At 44.2% G+C, this 24,342-nt stretch overlaps 1 protein-coding gene across 1 annotated transcript in view; it reads right to left on the bottom strand.

Moving 5' to 3' along the window:
• Pappa (pappalysin 1) overlaps positions 1-24,342 on the bottom strand; it is a 243,344-nt gene that overhangs the window by 57,900 nt on the left and 161,102 nt on the right. The window contains exons 11-13 of the mRNA XM_006979576.4: positions 9,701-9,814; positions 8,636-8,771; positions 5,603-5,816 (exon numbers count right to left, since the gene is read on the bottom strand). Of these exons, the coding sequence (XP_006979638.2) occupies positions 5,603-5,816; positions 8,636-8,771; positions 9,701-9,814 (464 nt within the window). The remainder of the gene's footprint in view (positions 1-5,602; positions 5,817-8,635; positions 8,772-9,700; positions 9,815-24,342) is intronic.

The following is a 24,342-nucleotide window of genomic DNA, read 5'->3' as shown; positions in this document are numbered from 1 at the left end:
CTAGGTTTGCATCCAGAACCTCACATCTTTGGCTTTCCTGTTTTTTGTTTTTGTTTTGCGGTTGGGGTAGGGGTCAAGACAGTGTCTCCTTATGTAGCTCTGTCTGTCCTGGAGCTTACTATGTAGACAAGGCTGGCCTCAAACTTGCCGAGATCCACCTCCTGCTGCCTCCCAAATGCTGGGATTAAAGGCCCGTGACACTATGCCTAGCATTCGTTTTCCTGTTTTTATATAAGAAAAATGAAAAGTTTTGAGCTGAAGCAGCTTCAGAAGAAAGATCCAAACCGTCATGGTTCCAGCTTTGAAATTCTCATCAGTATTTTGCTTTTAAGGGGGGAGTAGAGAATCTGGATACTTATCCTCTCAAATTGTGCAATAAGTAATAAGATTTTGAGGATGTAACTATTAAAAGGTTGCAACCCATAGGTTGAGAACCACTGTTCTAGAACTTCTCAGAGTGTTCAATTTTCTGGTGCACTTTGAAGATGTCCAGAATGGCCAAAAGGGGAGATCATTTTCCAAAGCTAGTATCCTTTTTATTATGGGGCAGTTCTTAGGATCAGTGTCTTTTTAGGATGCACTTTGGACATAAAGCATCCTTCTCTTCTTAGCACATCTGTCTGCATCCGGTTCGTAGACTTGCCAATAAGAAGGAAAGTAAGGGGGAAATGAGGTCGGAGATGCCAGGCATTAGCCACTGAATTTCACTTTAACACCATCTCAGCAACTACAGAGTGATGCCCCGAGGTAAGGATATTGTTCCCATTTGAGAATAAGAATTTGGAATTGCTTGCCCAAGGGAACTTTAGCCTGGACAGAATTCCAATGGACATCGGCTCCTATGCTCCCTAACTGAGCCCTTGCTCTTTCCAGTGCCACCCCACTGTCTAGAAGAGGTTATATGCACACACTGTCCAAGAAGGATATCTGAACTTCCCATAATCCCCCTCCCATACAGCTGTCATTCAACAAAAGGCTCTGATCTAAAGTGGGGGTGGGGTGGGGGTGTTAGCATTCAGACCCATCTTGAGGACCTGGCCAATAAGCAGGCAATACCTTGGCCCACCCAGGATCCTGACAACATCATCTTATAGAGCCTGTTTGCGTAGCACAGCATGCGCGAAATCTCCTCATAAAAGGTGGGGCCCCACCCGCCTTCTCTCTCTTTGCCTTCTCTTTCTTTTCTTCTTCCCTCCTCAGACCCCACCTGCTCTAGACCTCTCTCTCTCTCTCTCACTGTCCCTCTCCCTCTCTCTCTTTCCCTATCTTTCTCTCCCCCATCTCTCTCACAAGGCTGCTTTGTGCCCCCTTTACCTCTCCCCTCTCCCTTCCCCCTTCACCCCTAATAAAACTCTCCAAGTGAGTGCTGTCCTGTCCGCATGGAGCATTTCTCTCTCACCCGACATGGGGCCCCTGGATTCGACTCCAACCCACCAAAGGTCTCTTGCACGCCCTTTTTAAAATACAACAGGAGGATGAGGGGTGGGAGGGAAACTCAATACTAGTGACGGGCAATCAAGAAAAAAGAAAGAAGAATAAAAGGAAGTCCATCTCTGAAGGAAGGATATGGCTGGTATGGTGGCCGAAAAAGAGGAAATGAACGAAGTTTTCACATTAAGGCAAAGGTTAAATTTTTCTTTTCCTTGAATACATGTGCCCACATGTTCCTGTTTACTTACATCTTCAAGATCTTCATAAAGGAAGACTCTTTTGTGACTCCACACCAATCCTTTAGCTGCCCCCCCCCCCCATTGACCACTGAAATGAACATCCCACACCTAATGACTGACACCTGGGCAAATCTACCAGCCAGGAGAAAGCCAGTGTTAAAGGGCTGGAAAGGTGTTTTCTTCCAGCTCTGCCCTTCACCTCCTGTCTTACCTCCCATGGCCTACTGCTCAACTACAATTATGCCGTCAAATGGTGGTCACACCGACAATAAATGGCCATGTCGTCAAAGGTGGAAAATGAAAGGAAAACCTGGACACCAGCTCTTCAGGTCATTTGGGAGAGGAACAGGGAAAAGTTAACCTCCTAGGACCTTGTTTTACTGCCCAGAAATAAGGTTAAAAGAGAAAGTGATAGTAAAACATTGTCTACCCAACACTTCATGGTGGTAGGGTATGGAGATCAGATACGGAAGAGTGAGAGGGACAAATTCAGTGGCCCACGGGGTGTAGACAAATGACTGAAAGTCAAGGTGAACTGGCGGTGCCCTCCCTCTGGCCCAGTGTCTGCGATGGAAGCAGCAATTCTCTTCTTTACTCTCAGACTGTTTAATAGACAGAGGCCTGTTGCTTTCAGTCCTTCTGAGTTACTGAAACAGTTCCACATGGCCCTGAATCTGAGCTTCAAATGTCATGTGTGGATTTCTGTATGTTACTTCATGGGGTATTCCATACTTGGGGTCCTAGAGCTATAGACTCCAGGAGCATTTGTCTCCAGTCTGGATCCTCTTCTTCCCAACTGGAAGGAGTCCCCCCTCCCCCTCCCATCCCCCAGCCACATGAAGAACTTGGGTCTAGCGAAGAGTCTTCTCGAAGGTAAGTGTCAGCATTACCTCTACAGAAGTGCTAGCATGTAGAAAGGGGAAGTGTTTGAGGTAGAGGGAGAGCAGAGGGAAATAAGACATGGGAAGAAGGTAGGAGGGAGGGGCAGGAAGGAGAGAGGAAGGGGAAACGTGGATTTAACTTAATCGTTTAAATACAGAGCCTACTGAAATTTATAATAAGTTGTTTGATTTTTGTTAAGAACCAAGGAGCTCATGGATGGCTGAATGGCTAGTTGGCTGGCTGGTGGCTGGCTGCATGGATGGATGGATAGGCACAGGAGGAGAAAGGAACAGGAAAAGGAGAAGGACTACACAGAGACAGGAAGACACTGGGGCCCCTTCTCATGACTGGACCCTTCCTCCTTAAAGAAGCCAGTTAGCTTCCCCCTCCACCCCTGTGACCTCCCACTTGTGCCTCCTTCTCTACCTAAATATAAAGCGGAGAGTGGCTGGGATTCCACAAAGGAATCTCTTACTTGAAATCAGATCCTTTTGTGGGGAGAGGGCCCTGAATCCATGCCCAATACCTCCCAGGTACTAGGGACCCTTCAATCTAGGTCAGAACACACCAACTACATTGATTTTGCTGTAACAGTGCTGGTCCCAGGGCAGCTCACAGGACTCTCTGGAGAAGAACATGGGAGCAAGGGTCCGGATGGGAGGGGAAAGTGACTTTTAAGGCCAGAAACACAGCCTAGAGTATAGCAGAAAGCTCCAACCTCAGCCAACTGAAGTCTCCGCTGTAAAAAGCAGAGGCATTGGTTGACCTCTCTGATTTGCTGATTTTAAGAATGAAGAACCCCATCGCAGGCCTTTGCACACGTTGCTGCTTATTTTTCTTTTCCTTGCCTTCTGGCTTGTTTTTTTACCACATTTGCATGATTGCAGAGTCCTGCCTGTTTTTGTGAATGCCTCTGCAGCGCCCGCCCCAGGAACAGCTGCGGTCCTTTCCCCATGGGGGCATTCAGAAGGATCCTGCAGCTTTGCAGCCTCAGCCCTCTGGGCAGCCTGGTCCAAGTGCAGGCAGAGCCCAGCAAGCCAAAGCCTCCATGACTGCTTCTGCATGCTTTACCCAGAGGAGAAGGTAATGCGCACAAATGACAAGTCCTGAAGACTTCTCTTTTCCTCTTCATGTTTCTTGATACCATAGGCAGGCATTGCCTTTCAAGGACAAACTGCAGAGTTTCCCCTCTTCCTGCCTTCTGGTCCTTGATTCACTGGCTAGTTCTCTGAGTCATATTATCCCCAAACAGGTGTGAGAGTCAAATAAAATAATGCACTCATCACGGGCTTAACAGAAGTTTGTTCCTTCCTGTCTCTTCTTACCTTCCCTAGCTCTTGAAATCACAGGCTGTGAAACCTGGAAAGGGCCACAGAAAATATACTGCTCATTAGCATCTCTTAAAGAGAAACAGGGCCTCAGAGAAGGGGAGTGACTACAGTCTACAGTCACATGAACTGGACAGGATAATGTTTTGCCCTGGATCTGTGTTCCTCTACCACTAAAGAACTGTATAATCGTTTATCGGTTGCTGTATTTCAGAGCTTAAACACGCTTTCCTGAGCACACAGGCGTCATTAATTAAGAGCTCTGAGAAGTCGGGACTGCCTTTGGTCAGCTTGTGGATGGTACAGAGATAACTAACTGGCTGAGGAAAGGAGCAGCTGTGGAAGAGATCCGATAGATAGATTTGCATTTCCCATCACCCTGGGTTCGGAGAATTAGCTCTTGTTTATGGCGTCGGGAGAGCCGGGGAGAAAGAAGTGCTGTTAGGATGAAATATGACAATGAGGGATATTTAAGGAGCTCTTCCATCGCGATGATTGCGACACACTTTGCACAACAGAAGCTGAGGACTGTGGGTGCAAAACAATGTGGATTTTGCAACCACCTTTTGTGTCCCCTGTGGGAGCAGGGGCGTGGGAAAGGCTAAGGTCCCCCTGTTGTCGCCATTCCTCGTCCCTCTCCTTGCCCCCAGGTGTACGGGGCAGGGCTGAATTGTCACACCGAGGGCTGCCCTCGGCGGAACCCACCAGTATGCCAGTTGTGCCCCTGGATTTGATTACAGGAGTTTGAGAGACACTCTGTGATGTTGGACCATTTCCCTTTCCAGGGCCCTGGAATCCTAGATGGGAACACTGAATTCGGATATGTTGATTGCTCTAGACTGTCTCTGGGGTTTCTTCTGCTTCTGACTTTCAAGAGCAATACACAGATTTCTGTGCACAGAGGCACCTCCATCGTGGTTGGAAAGAGACTGTTAAAAGTCCTCAGTGATGCATTCATTTTGCACAATGAATAGCTTGCAAGATCATTTTCATCTACAATCTAATAGTTGACCCTCACAATCACCCTGATGGGTAGATATCATCATCCACTTATTCCTAAATAGGAAACTGAGACTCTGAAATGGGAAGTGACTCACTGTAAGGACATGCCTCAGAGAAGAAGAAATGTGGGGATTCAACCCCAAGTTAAGAGTACTCTCAAACTCATCCTTTCAAAGAAATTCTGTCCTTTCACTGCAAGAGCTGAGAGGCGGTAACAGATGCCAGATCAAAGGCACTAATGGAATGATGCTGCTGCTATGCAGTTCACTCATCATTAAAATTCACTGTGAACCGGAATGAAGCACACAGTAGGCACATCACCCTCCGCAGAGGAGGATTATGTCGCCTACCACATCTCCACCATCGAAGGAGAATATTCAAAATCAAGACTTGATCTAGCTGGCCTGTCTTTGTTGGAATTGGGATGTTGTAGGCTAGTGAAGAAAGCTGCTATTTTGAGGTCACCTTGTAACCTGTTGTCAACTCAAGCAGCTGCAGGGCAGGCGAAAGGAGGGTTGCTCTCCACTGCACATCGCAGAGTCTGCTTCCTAGTATACTCCAAAATTCACGGACTTGTGGTCCTCTCAGTCTTGAGGGCCAAGCTGACCAGAGGTCAGAGAACAGAGAAAGACACGGAGTTGAACAACAGCAGCAGTGGCCGTTCAGACTGTCTCCACTTACTACAAAGGATCCAGGATGGGGAGGCCCCGGTTGCCTTACCTCTGCTCAGCAGGGCTGTAGGTCTCTCCTCTCTGGCAGCTGCTCAGGGTGACAGGGTCAAAGTTGTCGAAGGAGCGGAGGGCCACCCCCGAGATGGCGACCAGGGGCGAACTGAAGCTCACACGTACTGCTTGGCTGTGGTAGAAGGGCTGGCTGAGGTCATGGACCACAGGGATAATCAGGGGATTGTTCCTGCAGCTCAAGACATGGAGGCCTGTCAGGGGAGACAGAGGGCCGAGGGGCCAGGCTCATTACTCAAGGCCAGTCACGCCTTCCCCAACGGGCCCTTCCCGAAGCCCCCAGACCCTTTCATGTCACGCCACAAAAGCACCATTGGGCGGCCAGTGAGGATTTTGAGTTTGATTGAAAGTTTCTTTGTCTGCCCTTTTTCTTGCTTCCAAATCTTTCCAATCCCCCTGCCTCCCTGGCCCCTAAGCTTTCCTTCACCTAATGCCCACAGTCTCTCTCCCTCCCCCAAACGGCCACCCTCAGCCAAGCATCCATAGCTCTCACTCCCTCCCACGTTGCTTCAGAACCTGAAGGTTTGAGCCTTCGATGTTCATGTCGCCTGCCTGGGCTGAGATAAAGGTAGGAGAAATAATGCATAACAGCAAGCCCCTTGCAGAGTAAAAAGCTCACTCCCATGGCTCATCTGTAGGGCTGTGAGCAACCCTGGGCTGTAAGGACCTCTGCTCAGCCTACAAAGTTGGAAATTGGGATGCACAGACAAGCACAAAATAGTTGTAGCACCAAGTACAAGTAGGATCCAAATTTGTCTTAGACCAGCCTTTCATGTCTTGCTGTCCCTTTCTCCAGGTTTAGGAAAACACACAGAGGAAATACAAATGGACTGCGGAGAGGAAGGAGTAGATTGGGCAGGTGGGATGGAGTTGCTAGGAGAAAAGCAGGCTTTGGCGTTTAGCTGCTTGCTGCTGATGGAATTCTAGCAAGGTCTTAAACCTTTCTATGTGTAAAAGTAGTGCAATCTCGGCCATGTGCTGGCACATGGGAGAGTTCTCCTTGTGGGAGGAGGAAGTCCTGAGCCCATCAGGTGTCCTTTCTCTAGTTTACACTCTCACTCAGTGTCATTAATCCTCTGCTCGGTATTCAGAAGGCAGAGAACAGAATGATCTGGTGGCTGGAGACAGGGAAGCATGGAAGCCTCAGATAACAGCAATGGGATCCAAGGAGCTGCTTGGCGGGCCTGACATTTCCCCTCTCTGCTCCTCAACCTTTGCAGAGCCAGGATAACTATGAAAACATTTGCTTCCAACTTGAAGAAGTTTCCCAGGAATCCAGTGAACTCCTAAGGGATTTTCTTTCTCTTACTTTTTAGTATGTTTCTCTTTTGCCTTTAGAACTACTAAATAATTAAACATGTAAACACAACAACAACGAAGGTCTCCTTGCTTCTTTGGCTTTCATTGGACCCGGAAGTGACCCTTTGTCTACTTGCTTCTTAAGACTTTCGGAACGAGCTCTCCTACAAAATGATGGGCACACAGCTTTGAAGTGCCAGCTCCAAGGCTAACCCAGAATTCCAAACATTTGCAATGAATGGCCTAAAGTTCAGGGCAAATGGCTATAAGAGTGAGTAGCAATGTTCTCAATGAGAACAGGAAGCTATTAGTGCCAAGTTTTACACTGTGAGTGATCAGAGTGGTGACAAGTAATGTCCCCTCTGACCATATGACACATCTCTCAATGCAATCCAAGGACACCAGGCTTTGAGTGGGGTGCTAGGATGTCAATAAAATTGTTCACATTTTCAAATTAAGTTAACAGTAAATATGGGATTGAAACTTTGAGGCTCAACCTCGAAGTCAGTGCTGTACTCTTATCAGGACACTAATGAATGTGCTCAGGTAGTACAATTTTGGGAGTACAAATGTTCTTGAGCTCACAGATGGCTCTAGGGAAACCAGGATTCTTTAAACACACAGGGTTGTCTTTTCAAAGAAAAATATGTACAACCTGGTTTCCACCCAGAAGTCTGGGAATGGAAGTAGCTAAGGGCCTAGGTAACCTGTGTGCTGTCTGTGGGGCCAGCCCATATCTGACTCCCCAAAGCTCCCACAACCAGGACCAGAGGTGGCTAATTACCTAAATGACCTTTGTGCTATCTTTATGTCTGAGACCACACCAGATCCTCCCCTAGGCCTTCAAGATAACACATGTAGCCTATCTCTAGATCCCATCTTTGTGGAAGAAGTAACATTTACTTTGAGAAGAGTTTCAATGTAATTGAAGATGTAATGTCTCCTTGTGTATAGGTGATAGTGTTACACTAGGAAACTTTTTCCCTCCAAATTATACTGTACTTAAATATGGCTACAATAAACTGCTGGGTGTCAGACACTGGAAGTTTGAACCAGCACTGGCTACTGAGTCATGTCGAACAGGATTTCCTTTTTGCATGCATGAATCATTACTCTGCCAGCCCTGGTGTTTGTAGAGACTCCCACAGTTCAAGTGAACATCCCTTATACCCTTACTCCCCAGTTGGCAGGACCTGACTTCTCACTTCACTCTCCAATCCTAAACCAGAGAGAAAGCTTTCTAGTACCTGTGCCCACATGGATGTCCCCTGAAAAATGTGCCAAATACACAACCACTCTTGAGATTTGCAGAAACATCTGGTAGGCAGGGTTATGACCCTAAAACCTGACTTCTCACAGTGCTGGTTTGTTGAGTATTGTGTGGTCTCCCAGTGACTTGCAATAGGTTTCAGATGTTGACATAGATGGTGAGGAAATGACCTTGCTCAGCCTCCTTCCCAGAGTCCTTTGTGGATTCTGTGGATTCCCAAGTTTAAAGGTATTATAACAAAAGGAGTTGATGAAGATCAAATTTTGCCACTGAATCTGCATCCTCATATTTGCCAAATAAGGGTTTTTCTGGATACACCACCACAACCAGGACTCCAGGTAGAGAAGAGGCAGGAGAAAGAAAAGGGGAAGGAGGGGATCTTTTTAAAGGGGGGGGGACGAAGGTGGTACCAAGGCTGAACCAAGCCCAGAAGAACATGCTTGCCTAGATCATGGCTTTGCTCTTTGGTATCAAGCAACTGCACACTGATGGTCTCTTGCTTTTGGTCGCCATAGTACGTTCCATCAGTCACCAAGTGGATAATAACAGCTGCAGCCACCATTGGCTGAGAGAAATATGTCTGGAATAGAGAAGACATAAGAGAGTCATTCATTTACTCAGCCACATGGTAGGGAAGCAATCACACTACAGTGGACCAAAAGGGAAATCTTGCTCTGTTTCAACCCATTCTTTCAATGGGAAGGAAGAGGCAGAAGATCCCAGTGGGGAGCCCAAGCCAGAAACCTTGTTTCAGACTCTGCTCTGCTCCTGCCTTTCTGTCTGGTGCTGGTGGATGTCTGGAACATTGTGAGCCTAACTTCCTTCATTTTTAAATAGCTGGTTAAAGAAAATAGCTCATAGGGTCACTGGGAAGTTCTAACAAGACAAAGGGAATATAGTGTCTAGCACAGGCATAGTACAGAGTGAAACTACACACACACAAAACACATTGTAGGTTTATTACCCATCGCTTAACAGCATTATCCTCTCTACTCAGTTCCAACATGATAAAGCCAAATAAGGCCTGGTCCTGGAGCTTCTGTGAACCATGGAGCTCAAAGTGTGTCAGTGACACATAAATAAAAATGAATACAATCCATAGTCTGTAGACAAGAAGATGAAGCCACACATAGATGTGAAACACCATGTGAAAGTTACTGTCCAGAGGGAGACCAAGCATATACAGAGTTACAAAGACACAAACATTCACTTCTTTCTGTGTGCATTAGAATGGACTCCATGGAGGAAAAGACTATTTTTTAAAGCTTTGAATAATCAATAACAAGCAGATTTCAAATTCTTTGCAATATAAGCCTGGGACGAGGGATTCCATGAGCAAATGGGGCATTTAATTTTAGGAAGCATCCCATGAGTAAGTTTCTGTTTCCTGTCCTTCCAAATTGGCAGTCTTGGAGGGTAGAAAGGGCATCTCAAGAAAAATTTATCACAGTGGTCAGTACTTCCTTGAGGCCAGACCTACACATCATGGCTCTCAAGATTGAAGCTTACCTGGAGCCAGAATGTGGTCTGAGGCAGCTGGTAGTATGGGTAATTAATGGTGCAAGGGTACCAAGCATGCTGGGAAATGCCTTCACTGAGATCTATCACCTTGGTTCGACACACCTGGCAAAAGATGGAGGAAAAGATAATATTTCAAGGGTCCTGAGAATTCAGTTAAAGTTAATGAACCTTCATCATCCATCTGCTTGGTTGGTAGTGGAAGAGAAAGCAGGAGTGAATAGATTGAATCTGCTCCAGAAACTCACAGTCTACTGGTGAAGTAATTCCCAATGCTGGAAAGGAAAGGATAGATGACATATCTTGGTGAAAAAGTAACAGGCACATTCTCAAGGGAACAAATCCCAGGGGAGTTGACATTGAATCTGGCTGGGTCTGGAAGGGATTGCAGGCAGAGGAAACAGAAGGAAAGACTCAGAAGAAAACAGACAGAATACCTAAGTTGTTACAGATTACCTAGCAACCATAAGGCTCAAGCAAAGCTACAAAAAGGAAAGCTGAGAGATGGCTCTTACTGAATCTTCAACACCATGCAGAGTACTGTAGAATGAGTCTGTAAATTATGGGCAGAGCTCCACAGGGACAAGACAGGTATTAAGAGTATGAACTCTGGATTCTGTGCCATCAAGAAATATCAGTTTGACAACACCCTTCCTCTTCCTCTCCTTCCTCCCTCTCCCTCCATCCCACCCCCTCTCTTTCTCTCAATGATGCTAAGACTAAAGTGTTACAGGAATCAAGAAGAATTTATACAGTGGCAAACTTTTTTTTTAAACTTAGAAGAGTTTCTTGCATATCCAGCTGCCATTCCATTTGAGTGATTCAATTCATTCAAATGCTCTTCACTGAAAAACATCTATTTATCAAGCACCAAGGAATAAAATGCACATAAAACTGAGGTGCAGAGGGGACATTGCATGTAAATATGAATCATGTAGTCCCTCATGTGTGTAACTGTAAAGTGACCAAAGTTTAATGTGGGGAATGAAAGAACAATGGAGCTGTTGAGAATGGTCGGATGCTTGGCAGAAGATTATTATCCTGAATTAACGCTGATCTGATCAGTGATGTGTCTCCTTTCTCAAGACTTTCGTATGAGCCCAGGTGTTCACTTTTACACCTATGGACCACAGTCTAAATATTTGAGAAGTAAGCTGACTTAAACAGTTCTGATGATTTGAAAATCTGTGAGAAAGGACAGTGAGGCAATCTAGTCCTAACCAGACTAAACCCCACACACATAAAAAACAAAGAGTAAAATGGATAACTAGTAGCAATAAAATATGTCTAGTCCTTTAATATGTACACATAAATGTACATATGTAACTGATGCCACAGAACTGTAGATAGTCTTTGTGTCCATCTCTAGGGAACATGGTGTATACATGTGAAATATTCATATGGTAGAATTACATAGAGCACAAGAATATTAAGATGAATTAACTAGATTCATGCGAGCCCACTCCAATCACAAAGAAAGACCTAGGGATGAGTTAGAAGACACCAACACAGAGCAATGGTAAAAATCAGTGAAGAAAAGAAATGATGTATAAATGGCTAAGTTCATTGCAACGTATTTCTTAAAACCACACATTAAAAACTTCTGTACGTGGCCAGAGGTTTGTCTGGACTGTATATATCATGAGAAAGCATGCACTGAATTCAGAGATGCAGCTGCCTCTGGTATCAAGGAAATGGAGAAAATGGTGTGAAACTTTATCTGCAGTGTGTTATCTTACAGAAAGAAGAAAGAAGCGAACAAGACAAGATTCACACAATTATCAGTTCAGGTAGTACATAGGCCTGTTATGTGATGCACATACTTGAAAAACATCACGGCTTTTGTTTATATTATTTCATATAGTTTTATAAATTAAAAAGAAAATAAAACTCTCCAGGCTGTGCAGTCATAGCTACGTAGGAAACTGAAGCAGTAGGACCACTTGAGGCAAAGGGTTCAAAGCCAGCCTGATGTAACATAACACAGATGTTTATTGTTGAATGACTACAATCCCCAAAAATTACCTTCTAAAGCCATGAGAAAATAGATGTAAAACTATCCATGTTAACTCCCTTTAACAATGTCTTTTAGTACAGTGGCACCAGTGAACTGGACTAAGTTGGGTTCTTCGGTAACAGCCAATCCTTCTTGCTCTGACCATCACTAAATCCTCCTTTTACCATGTCAAGAGTCCCACCTATACACATGATAAAATGCAAATGTTTTTATCCATAATATCGTGAGATAGTAGTAGCTGCTAGAGGTTCTCAGAAAATGTCAAGCCTTTTTTGATTGCTCATCTCTAAATAAGACATTTTCACCGCACAACCGCTAAGGCTCAGGGAACTTACAGAAGTGGGAGTAGAAAGAATGTGAGAGCCAGAAGACAGGGAGAATAGGTGCAAAATGCCATCTTCAATCATGAATTCTCAGCAGCTTTTGTACCTGCACTGGACCTGCAGATGACTAGACCCGATGACAGGCCATCATGGATGGAGGAGGAGCTTGTCGGCCCTTACTGCTCTTTGATGAACTATTGGCTACTGGTAAGTCCTGGGAGAAGGGTAGCCATTGTCTCCAGTTAGCATACCTGCTAGTGAAACCACCAGATTCTAACTGATAGTTCGGGTGCTTCAAATAGCATCTGAACTGGTTAGCCCCAGAATCACAAACCCAAAGATATAAATATGGGAAATAGACTTACAGGAAGGAGGGAGGGTTTACAGTGTCAGGACAGAGATAAGAGAGTCAGGGGTTAAAAGTTATGAGAATATATTATATACATGAATAAAATTATCAAGGAACAATATAAAGAAATAAAAGAAAGAAATTTAAAAAGAGAATGCCAAGTCTCTGTTTACAAAAATGATACACTAAACATCACTCAGACAAAACACATCTTGCATTAGGATTGACAGTGGCAAGTAAATTCATGGAGTAAGTTCACATTTGAGGTTGCAAAGAAAATACAGAAAGCCTCTTACATTCTACAGTCAGCTTCCCTTCATGTTACTACCTCCATCAATTCATTCTTGAAATCTCACTTGTACATTAAGAAACATCAAATATCACTCAGAAAGTTCAGTAGTTGGCTTTAGACTAAGTAGAGCTACTTCTAGTGCACGTTGGCTCAAAAACAGAGGTAGAATTAGAAATAGGTCCTGCCTCTTTGGATCTCAGTGGATCTTGTGCATTTGAATGTTGGATTATCCATGGACACAAAGATGTCTCCCTGTGATCCCCAACACCTTGTTGTTATTGGCCTGAATGCCAGCTTAATATCAACTAAGAGAATCTTTAGTCTTCTACTACCTTATAATATTTCATCTAAGAAAATGACTTCATTGTTTTATAAATATCAAAAAGTATTAAACTCATCAACCACCAAACTTCTCCTCTAGAATCAGTAAGACCTGGGAATGCAAGATTGGTTTCTTAAGTATTACAGGGTACTTTGTAAAGGACAAAGGTGCCAAGAATCACCTATCCTATTGTCCAGAATTGGCACAGATGCTGGGGATAAAACATTGCCCCTTTAGCAGGCTAGCAGACATTTTTCAGCTTATTTTTCTCAAAACAACTGGGACTAGGCTTAGAGCAGGGGGTAAACTGTGTTATGACTTAGAACAGTGTGAGACTTTGCATAAACTATCTACGGCATTTAAAAGCCTGGCCAGCGATTCGACATGTATCATTTTGGAATGCACTCTCCTTGCATTCTTAGCTGCCTGTCTCCCCACAGAGTGTGGTGGAGCATAACTATGAGCTCTGAGCTGGGGGTCTTATCTCTACATCTAAAGCATCCATGGTTAGAGAATTGGCCAAAGTGAACAAAGCCTTCTTATTACTTAAACACAATTTCCTCTTATCTTGTCAGCTCTATCAGGACTAGACAGGTCCTTAGCAGAACATGGTGTTGTTGTTTTGTTCTCTTATTTTCCTATTTAGCTGTGTTTGTTTCAGGCTGGCTGTAATCCCAATCAGGGACAGTCAATCCAAATCGGAAATAAATAAACAAATCCAGTGGAACTTTGCCCAACACTGAGAGTTGATCCTGAAATCATTTCTGTTCCTGGGGAGGTGGAGAGAAATGGAGACTCAAATCTTTAAGAGCTTCCTGCTTTTATGGGCATTGCATGAATTTACCTATTCAGCAGCCAAAACTGAGGATGCAGACATGTCAGGCTCACCTGTGCTGAACACCAAAGAGCCCTGTGGAAGCACAAGGTTGAACGCTGGTTCTAGGGAAATGTTCTCTTTTATCCACACACTTTTTTGCTCCTTCCAAAGGCAGCAAGTCTAACTCCACAGAGAGATACTGAACAATGAAGATTTTATTGACTATGTTGTTGGGTACACATACATTACACACTTTCATAGACTCTTCAGCTCCCTCTACCACCCCTCTAGGCATCTCTGTTCTCACTCATCTTCACCATCCCTCTAATGTCTCCAATATGACTGGCTCCATGTTCTTTCCAATAGTTCCCAACCTCCCTTGCCCAATCCAGTTTTCACATCTTTGAAATCTAGTGAGGAGCCATTCTGTTTTTCCTTCTAATAATCTAATCTTACAGGGCAAACTTGAATGATTGTGGTTGTCCTTGGCTCTTACCCCAAAGACCTCAGGGAACTGAACACAGTAACACTTGCTTCTTGTCACACTAGAATGAACAGGACCTGCTGTCTTCTTTTGAATGTTTCACTATGTTGTGGTAGAGAGTAAGGATATTCTAGAAAAAAACAAAACAAAACAAAACATGCAGCCTCTAGGCTCTGGGTCTGCAGAGAGAGATAAAAATGGTCTTCTCTGGAGTTCAATTGTTCTGTAGTTCCTATTTCTATATTCACTCAAGCATTATTACCAATAAAAAATGTCATAACAACTTATTTGTCTATAAACAGGTGGATAAAAATGTTGTGGTACATACATGTAATGCAATGTTATTCACCTTTAAAAGAGGAGAAAACCCTGCCACCTTCAATAAAAGTGAACCACTGAGGACATTATACTTAGTGAAATAAGCCTGTTACAGTAGTGGCATGACTATTATGGGGGTAATCAACCACTACATGAATGAATTCAATGCCTTCTCCACAGAAGGGGATTCATGCCTGCTGCTGCACCTGTCAAGAGCCAGAGGATAGAGAGAACTCTGAAGGTCTGTAGGCCATGGGAGAGAACCTAGGACTGTTATTTTGGTAAGTGGAAATGGCACCAAACTGCTTATGCATATTTATGTTTATACCACTAGATTAGTGATACACTTCTTTTTGGGATAAGCTTCTTTTTTTGCAGTGGATAGTGGTTAATGTGAAGACTCACAACTGGTCAAAAAGCAGAGAGCAAGCAAATGTTGAAACTGCCCTCCACTGGAATCTTAATCATCTCTTCCAAGGTTCAGGGAACATTGTAGAGGAGTGAATGGAAAGAATATGAGACTGGAAGGTGGGGGAACAGTGATGCCAAGCTAACTTTGGGATATAACACAGCCACTGGATTTACAAACCCACCGCAGCTGCGGCTGCCTTCATAATTCTTGCATGATAGACACCGGACCTGCCATTTTTACCATGCATGGGGGTAAGGGCGTGTGGGACCCTACCCCTCACTAAAGGACTATGGGAAATTAATGGATGCTGGTAGAAAGGGTGTCATTTTCTTTGGTGGTATAACACTGATAAGTTGTCCATGTTCCAGTAAATAACCTCCCATTGATACTAATGAAAGCAACCCTCATTACATTCAATGAGAAACAAAACAAAACACATAAAGTAAGAGGGGGCTTATTGTTCAGGGGGAGAGTAGGGAGGGTGAAAAGGGGAAATGGGAGGTGAAATGATGAAACATCAGTACATATTTATATGAAGTTGTCAAAGAATAAAATAATTTAAAAGTTACAAATAAATGAAATAAGCCTATCATAGACAGACAAATACCACATAACTCCACACACCAGAGCCAGATAAACTAGATTTAAAACTCAAAGATGCAATGGTGGGTGCCAAAGGTTGAGGAGAAAAGGAATGATTAGTTGCTTATCAAAGGGCTTGTAGTTCAGTTAAGCAAGACAAGACCTATAGGTCTCTTGCTTACCAACATACTTGTAGTTAACAATACAGTACTGTGCATTTTAGATTGGCAAGAGGCATGATCATCTGATGTGTTCTTGCTATAATAAAGTCTTAAAAAAAGAAACCAAGTGTGACCAGAAAAGGAAACATCGATATTGATGCATGCATAAATATTGTAATAAAGAAAATTTAAGTGGAGATTTTAGAAGATTGGTGTTATATAAACAGCAAATGTGGTTTGGCTAGCAAGCACCCTCACTTTGGTCCTTTCAGGGTTAGAGAACAAAGTACCCAGCATTTTCTTCTTGCTTGTATCACAGATTGAAAACTCACTTCCACATTTATACTTCTGTCAGCTTTCTACCCTACTGTAAGGAGTAAAATGGCTGTTTTGTCCATGTTCTATCTATCTGTCTCTCTATCTGTCTGTCTGTCTGTCTATGAGTGTGTATTGTGGTCATTGGTTGTTTTGCTTTCCAGTGCTGAGAATCCAACCCAGGATGCTGCATGCATCTTACCCATGAGCTGTTTCCCTAGCCACAAGTTTTCTTATTTGTAGTGGTCTAATTATACTGGGCTTAGAAGAGTTACCCACAGAGAGAATTCCCTTTTCAGGGGCAAGAGAGGGGAGATATCCTGAACAGTTACACGCAGGTGGTAGGAAGCAAAGTTGTCATGGAAATGCAAACTCCCATCTTCTAGGGTTAGTGTATATTCCTCCCTGGTATTCTGGGTCTTCTTGATTTGGGTGTAAAGAACCATGTTTGGTGAGGCTCTTTCTTCTTCCATTAAATAGCGTGCAGACATAGCAGACAGGAATGGCGAGGCTCTCATCACTCTCTTCTGTAGGAAGCCCAGCACAGGCCAAGTGCCCTCTTCCCTTCATAGTAACACTTGAAAGAATCAAGGGACAAGCGACTTCTTCTGCTCATGGCCTTGAAGGGAATCTACTCTTTAGCATAATCTTTACACTCTTTATCATATGTGTTTATTTAGTCAATAGGAGCCCTTCCTCAGTTCTATCTGGGCTACTTATGAAATGGACAGTTCTCTGACCAGCAATTTCCTCATCTGAAGAGGGTCTTACTTACACTGAATGACTACCAAGAGTACTAGCACCTTACGGATACCCATATTAATCCTTTCCACCCAGGGTCTCATTTATTTCTCACATACTGCACAAGGCTGGAATCATTATCCAGTTTTTGTCATGAAGAAATTGAGGTGCAGAGGCTCTGAACAATGCTTCCAGTTCACTGCTCACTTGTGTGTAGAGCTGGGAGGTATGTACTGATACCTCTGATTTTATACTCTGTAGTTAGGTGGAAAAACAACACAGCTGTTGATGGGGTTTGACACAAACTTCAGCTTCTCCTGATGGAGAAAAGGGCATGATTTACCAATATTTTTGCCTCCGCCACTCCATATTCACTCCCTTTTTCAAATAGAAAAACTAAGCACATAACCCTCTGCTTATGGCTTACCCTCTGTCCAGTGGGTAGAGATATTCCTTGAGGCAAATGATAAAGGTCACTGAGAGCAGTTTCATGCTTAGCTGTTCTTTCTCTTCACCCATCAAGCAGGAGTCCCATGTCTACTGTGGTACTTCCCTGTCACTGGGAGACTCATTTTTCCCAAACACCATGGGCTCCCCGCCATTCTGCCTGTGGCCAGACTCACATCCTGCCTCTGCCTTGCCTATTCTGTGAAACAGTGCAAGTACTTCAAAGCCAGTGTCAGATAACACTGTTCCTCTGAGAGATCACCCCACAGCCAGAATTAATTGCTGCCCTTTATGTGGCCACATAGCTCCTTGTAGGTACCTTAGTTATAGCACCTGTCCAGTTAGATTATAGTTACTCAGAGCCTAACCTTATCTCATTAAAGTCTGAAGATTTCTAAGTTAAGAATGATGTTTTATTTTATGCCCACATAAATTCCAGTTTCTTCCCCAGAACCCAGGAAATGATAAATGCCTTGTGTAGAAAACCACAGCAGCAGTAGAGGCATATACAGCCATGCATTGTAAGCCTTGGAGGTTTTCAAAGACTCTCTATGAATCTGAGCATAATGGTGCATTGCTGTAATCTCATTACTCAAAAAGCTGGGGCATGAGGATTATAAACTCAAAGCTATCCTGGCTTACGTAGTGAGTCTGATATTATGTTACAAAAAAAAACCCAAAAAACAAAAAAACAAAACACAACACAACAACAGACAAACGAAATGCTCTATATGTGCTGAATCATATGAGGTTGCCGTGGGAACTGGTATGTGTACCCATTTTATAGACAAGAAAACTGAAGTCTTGTATTTTCTCTAAGGTCATAACCAGTTTGTGGTAAAACCAGGATTCAAATCCAGACTCAAAGTCTGTCTACATTCTTGACCACAGATGCTGCTTTGAAAAGGACCTGTCTATGCCTACCACTTACTTGAGGATATATCGAGAGAATGGATATATCTGTATCAGATGGAGCTTAAATTTGAAGCCACATAGAACCTGTGCTCAGAATTTCTCCTATCTGTTCCCGGCACTCAGGAAATAGAAGCTGCCTCAAGAGACCAAAGCAGACCTTTGCAGATCTGTCCTAGAGAGTAAGGAGGTGATAGAATGAGTCTGGTTTACAAGGGAAGAGGTCTGCCTCCTACAACTGACTCAACTGTCCAGTTTGTGACCCTCCCCCTTGTGAGAAGCTGCCAGCTTTAGATTCCCAACCTCTTCCAAGTGAATGTCATAGAAAAGAGGGTTGACTGAAGCAAGCAAAGAACACCTCAGTATGGACAGGTGACTATCCTGTCAACCTCTGAGACTTAGAAGCCCTAAGTCTCTGGTACTCAAAGGCTGCCAGCTAATTACCAGTTATTTTCTCTTGCAAAGACAGCTACAAGAGAAGTTCAGAGTTTCACTACAGTCATCCTAGCAATATGTTTTCTGATTTTTTTTTTTGTTTTCTTTCCTTTCTATTTCTGTGCTTACAACTATATGTTGCTACTGAGCTGGGGAAACCTGTCACTTAGATCTTGAGATTCCTGGATGTCTCATCAGAGAAGTTATTTAGAAATCTTTATGCCAACTATCTCATTCTATAGAGAACTAAGCGGTGAGAGTAGCTTGAAGAGCATAGTCATCTCTGTGGACTCTATGAGAGACCATCAGCCATCCTGGAGGTAGCTGGAGATGTCTACATGAAGAAAAGGTCTGTGCCGCTAAGATCTGGAGACTCTCATCCACTCTAGGTATGTCAAAGACTATAGCCAGTACCTGCCTCCCAATCCCCCATATTTGCAGAAGACTGTTTTCAATTAGAGAAGTTAGCGATGCCTTGTTTTCAAAGGGTTTCTAAATCCAGTTTCTCTTCTACCCACACACGATGTACACAAAAAAAGGGGAAATCGAGGACAGGCAGAAGGGCAGGGGTTCTGGTATTTTCCTACACAGCCACATGCCATGAGGTTTCCATAGAATTCTGAGTTTACAGTTTTCCATGCCCCCTTGTCAATCAGGGGAGGGAGGAAATGTCCATTTGATCTTTGGCCTGTCCTCTCCAATTTCCTCTTTCTACCCGAAGGAACCTGTGATGGGCTTCATAGAAAAACAGAAGAGAGGGAGCAGGGAGTAAGGAATGCAGGGGTATACACTGACTCCAACACCATTTGTGTGCCTGCAAGTGTACTCACAAAAGCATAACCAGGTAGTTGTTTCCCACATCTCTCCCTACATTTTATGTAAAAATGTAGTTTCCCTAAAGCTGTATTTTAGCTTCGGGTTTTCTGTTCCATAACCAAGACATATTCCCCAAGATAGAAAACATCAAGACCTGAGGGTCCTAAAGACTGGAAGAGGGAAAGTGTGGTGGTAGTCTAATTTTACTGAAATGTGATTTTGATTGTATGTTAATAAATAAAGTTGCCGGGCGGTGGTGGCGCACGCCTTTAATCCCAGCACTCGGGAGGCAGAGCCAGGTGGATCTCTGTGAGTTCGAGGCCAGCCTGGGCCACCAAGTGAGTTCCAGGAAAGGCGCAAAGCTACACAGAGAAACCCTGTCTCGAAAAACCAAAATAAATAAATAAATAAATAAATAAATAAATAAATAAATAAATAAATAAAGTTGCCCGGGGGTCAGAGCTATTAGAGCCATAGACAGAGTGTGGCGGTGGTGGCACACGCCTTTAATCCCATAGATCTCTGTGTGTTCAGGGATATAGCCAGCATTGGAGACACATGCCTTTAAGACCTAGGGGGCTGTACATTCAGACAGTGACGAGGCAGTCACGTGTTTGGGTTTACAACCAATGAGAAGGCAGAACAATAATACTATAAAAAAGACGTACAGACAGGATATAGCTCTCTTTCGGGAAGCCTGGACACCGCAGGCGGAAGGGTGAGATTTTAGCTCTGAGCTCTGACCTCTCGGCTTTCTCTTTTACATTGTTTCTGTGTTTCTTATTTAATAAGACGGTTGGTTACATCTACAGGAAAGACTGCAAGGAGACAGACAGCCCACCTGGCCACAGCCACGCAGGGCCAGGGAAACCTGGACAGAGCTCAGGTGAAATGAACCTGCCTCCCTAAACACAGACTCCCTTCCCAGATGGAATGGGCACCAACTTTCAAATAAGGTTTGTGCATACAGGATGGTGCCCATCAAATCTCATTGTACCCCGTAATAACTGTGGAGAACAAGCATTTGGTTTCCCATTTCAGAGATACAGATTTTGAGGTTTGGGTAGATACTGGTCAGTTTACCACACCAAACTTGTCTGACTCAGTGCCTGTTTCCTTCCCTCCTAATGGCTAGCCTTTCCAATCAGGCTTGCCCAATACCCTTGGTTTAATATACCCACAATGAGGTTTCTCTCCTGCCCTTCTATCTCTCCCTGTATGCACTTGAAGGACAATGACTGGCCACTTTTTCACCAGAGTCTAACCGAGTTATTAGGCCAGGCTCACTGAATACTGCTAATATTGAACTGATGTGGTTTTTCCAAGGCCATGTATGACCCATGGGTGATGCACTCAATCTAGGAGCCCAGGTCAACATAGGCCTAGACCAATGTACAGAGATGCTGTTGCAAATAAAGACCATGTAGTACCAGGAAGGCATCAGGATGCCTGGATCATTCTAGAGCTGTGAAAGTCACACTCTAACTCACGTTGCTTTGATATGATGAAATATATGACAACACTTTCCCCAATAAGTATAATTTACCATAAAAACCTATTTGAGTGTTTTATTTTATCAAAACACTTATTTATTAAAACTACCCTATAAAAAAGCAATTAGAGTTACCCTTATCTCCCAGATAAAGAGCAGGCAGATGGCTGTAGTACAAAGGCCTTGAGCCTGCTGGACCAGTGGAGGGGAAGCTGTGTTATCATTGCTACCATTCTCAGTCCCTTCTCAAGATAGGCATCACTAACTAAACTCTGCACCCTCCTCCATTCTCTGGCTACGCCTTCTTCTTCTTCTTCTTCTTCTTCTTCTTCTTCTTCTTCTTCTTCTTCTTCTTCTTCTTCTTCTTCTCCTCCTCCTCCTCCTCCTCCTCCTCCTCCTCCTCCTCCTCCTCCTCCTCCTCCTTTCTCCTCCTCCTCCTCCTCCTCCTCCTCCTTTCTCCTCCTCCTCCTTTCTCCTCCTCCTCCTCCTCCTCCTTTCTCCTCCTCCTCCTCCTTTCTCCTCCTTCCTCCTCCTCCTCCTTTCTCCTCCTCCTCCTCCTCCTCCTCCTCCCCCTCCTCCTCCTCCTCCTCCTCCTTTTGTGGTTTTTCAAGACAGGATTTCTCTGTGTAACAGCTCTGGCTATCCTGGAACTCACTCTGTAGACCAGGCTGGCCTCAAACTCAGAGATCCACCTGCCTCTGCCTCCTGAGTGCTGGGATTAAAGGTGTGTGCCACCACAACTGGCTCTCTAGGTTATTCTAACAAAGCACCATGGGAAAATACTCCAAACTGGCCAGACCTGACCTAAGGGATGAAGTCAACTGTAGTCCTTGAACTTGAGCATTAACTCATTATGGGCAAGACTGAAGCTTTAACCACACATCATCAGTATTAAGAGCAGTCAAAGTCCCCAGTAGGCACTGAGAAAATATTAGCAGGATAAAAGGATGGACTTGGGGCAATAATACTTCATATAGGCTAGGTCAATTGGCCCACAAAATGAACAAACGCAGCTCAAACATGCCATCCTGATTTATGGCTTCTCTTACTGCCTACAGAACACCATAGCACTCTTTCATCTGGTTTGCTTTCACCGTTTCTAAGCTCATTTTTACTGGTCTTCTGCCTCTGATTCATACTGACCCATTAAACATGGCAACATGAAAGGCAATCAAGGGTTAACAGATGTATAAAACAACACAACACACACACACACACACACACACACACACACACACACACACACACACTCACACTGGTCCAATTCCTTCCTCCAACCTCCTTTCCACACACTTAATAACAATGGGTAGGGAGCTGGAGGGAGGGGGAGCAGGCTTTCTTTCACCGACCATTAGAAACAATTATCACTTTCCCCAGGCCTGCTGAGCACTTTCCCCTTTGATGCCTGCCTTAAAGAGATAGAGAGCAGGGGGAGGGGTGGGTTGCCTTTCTTCCATTCTGAAGAATTATTACATGGTGCAGACAGACAAGAAAAGAAGCATTTCCTGTGTGCAGGACAGACAGAGATGCTTCCTTCACCCTCCTAAAAATCTGGAAATAACATCAGATCTAGGGGCGTCCACCTAGGAGACACTATCCAATTAGAACTTGACATTTGAAGCTCTCTAGCCCTGGGTCTCTACTCAGGGCTCAATAGCACCTCATTGCCCCCCAGGAGTTGTCCCTAACATGCATTTCTCACTCCTTAGAGACCCAATACAGGCCAAGCCTGCTCCTCCTTACATATACAAATTCTTGTAATTTGGTGGGCAAGCCCTTGGTCTGATCAAATGACCAGGAGGAAAAAGTGGGCTTTCCCATGGAAATTGTTTAATACTCCTTTCTCTGTTCCTTGATAACATGGCTTACAGATGGGTAAACTAAATGTCACAGAGGAGAAATGTCTCCGAATTCTTGTTACAGAGTTGATCACTGGAAAATGACTGAACACTCAGTCACTTATTTCTTATGAAGAGGCTTTGAATTTCTGATGGACGGAAATGTGTATCTCAGTTGTCTAAGGAAAAGGCTAAGATAGTATCCACAAAGTTGAGCACACCAGTTTCTTTCATATCATTTACTGGCCAGCTTCTGTGTCCCAAGAGCAGTCTTCACATTCTTGGGGACTTTATCAAGAAGATAACCTCCTTGATGCCTTGGGATTCAGAGAGGATAAAAAACATCCCAGGACCGTACCTGTCAGGAGCAGGTGGGGAAGTCTGGGTATGATTTCAGTCTGTGTTAATCTAAGACAGTTTTTCTATCTCTGGTCCATTTTACTGGTGAGGAGGCCAAGGTTTACACAATGTAAATGACGCTCATAACAAGGCTAGTGACAATAAAGGTATGATAACGGATGTCACCCCCATCTTCTCTATCCCATCACTCCTTTAAGCAGGGGAGATTCGTGTTCTATTTTTTCAAACAGGGAGACTAAACAATCACAACAGCGATGGCAGTAATAACTGACACATTTCCAGCTTGCCACTTCAAGTACACGAAAATGTTAGTTCTCACGTGTTCACCCAACAGGCTTGGTGTGCTTTCTCCGCTTTACACACAAGAGCCAGGGACTAGCCTAAGTCCATCCTGGACACTGGATTGTAGAAGGCTGGCCAGGGGCTCAGGATTCTCCAGCTACTAAATCCTCTAACAAGGCAGAGTGATTAGTGTCGGATGTGGTTGTAGGCTTTTGTGCAGCTGACAACGGCAGCCATGAAAAGCCCGTCCAGGCTCATTTCACAGAGGCCCTCACAGGCTGCTCCTGGCTCCCTAATTATGCCATTCACCAGTCACCCAGGCCTGCCTCTGAACTCCTGACCCAGTACTGAAAGACTTGGGATCTCATTACTAATCTCTTAAGCCACCTAGTTCTCCAAAATACCTCCATTTAAGTTGGAGGCCAAGGCTTCGGGGTGGGAGGTGGGGAGAGAGAAAGCCTGGATTCTCATGGCATGACCGTGATCTCTTACTGGAGCCCCTGTCCCAGTCCGTAGAGCAGCCCGTATGGCTGGGTGACTCAGCGCAAGGTAGGCCTTGCCAAGTGTCAGTGTCGGAGCTACAGGAGAGCATTTGGGTCCACCTGTTTGTAATTTTGGGGGTGCGGGTGGGGGACAAGGGCTGTGTTTGTTTTAATTATTATTATTGTTGTTGAAAAGGAAGAAAAAAATGAGCAGAAACTGCTAACATCTGGAGGCTGCCCTCCGGTTTATGTAATTTCCCACAGTAGACCACGGGATTCCCAGCCAGATGCTTGATAGGTGACTCCAGGGTTCATGTGCCACTTTTAAGAGTGAGTTGCTGTCAGGATACAGACAGGTAAGGTGAAGGACTACCTTGTATTCCTAATAGAGAGGGAGAAAGGTTATAGGTCTCCAGAAATCCAGGTGCTCTTTTGG

The sequence above is a fragment of the Peromyscus maniculatus genome, chromosome 2 (genome assembly GCF_049852395.1).
Source record: "Peromyscus maniculatus bairdii isolate BWxNUB_F1_BW_parent chromosome 2, HU_Pman_BW_mat_3.1, whole genome shotgun sequence".
Classification (NCBI taxonomy): domain Eukaryota; kingdom Metazoa; phylum Chordata; class Mammalia; order Rodentia; family Cricetidae; genus Peromyscus; species Peromyscus maniculatus.
This window is presented reverse-complemented; position numbering and strand designations above follow the sequence as displayed.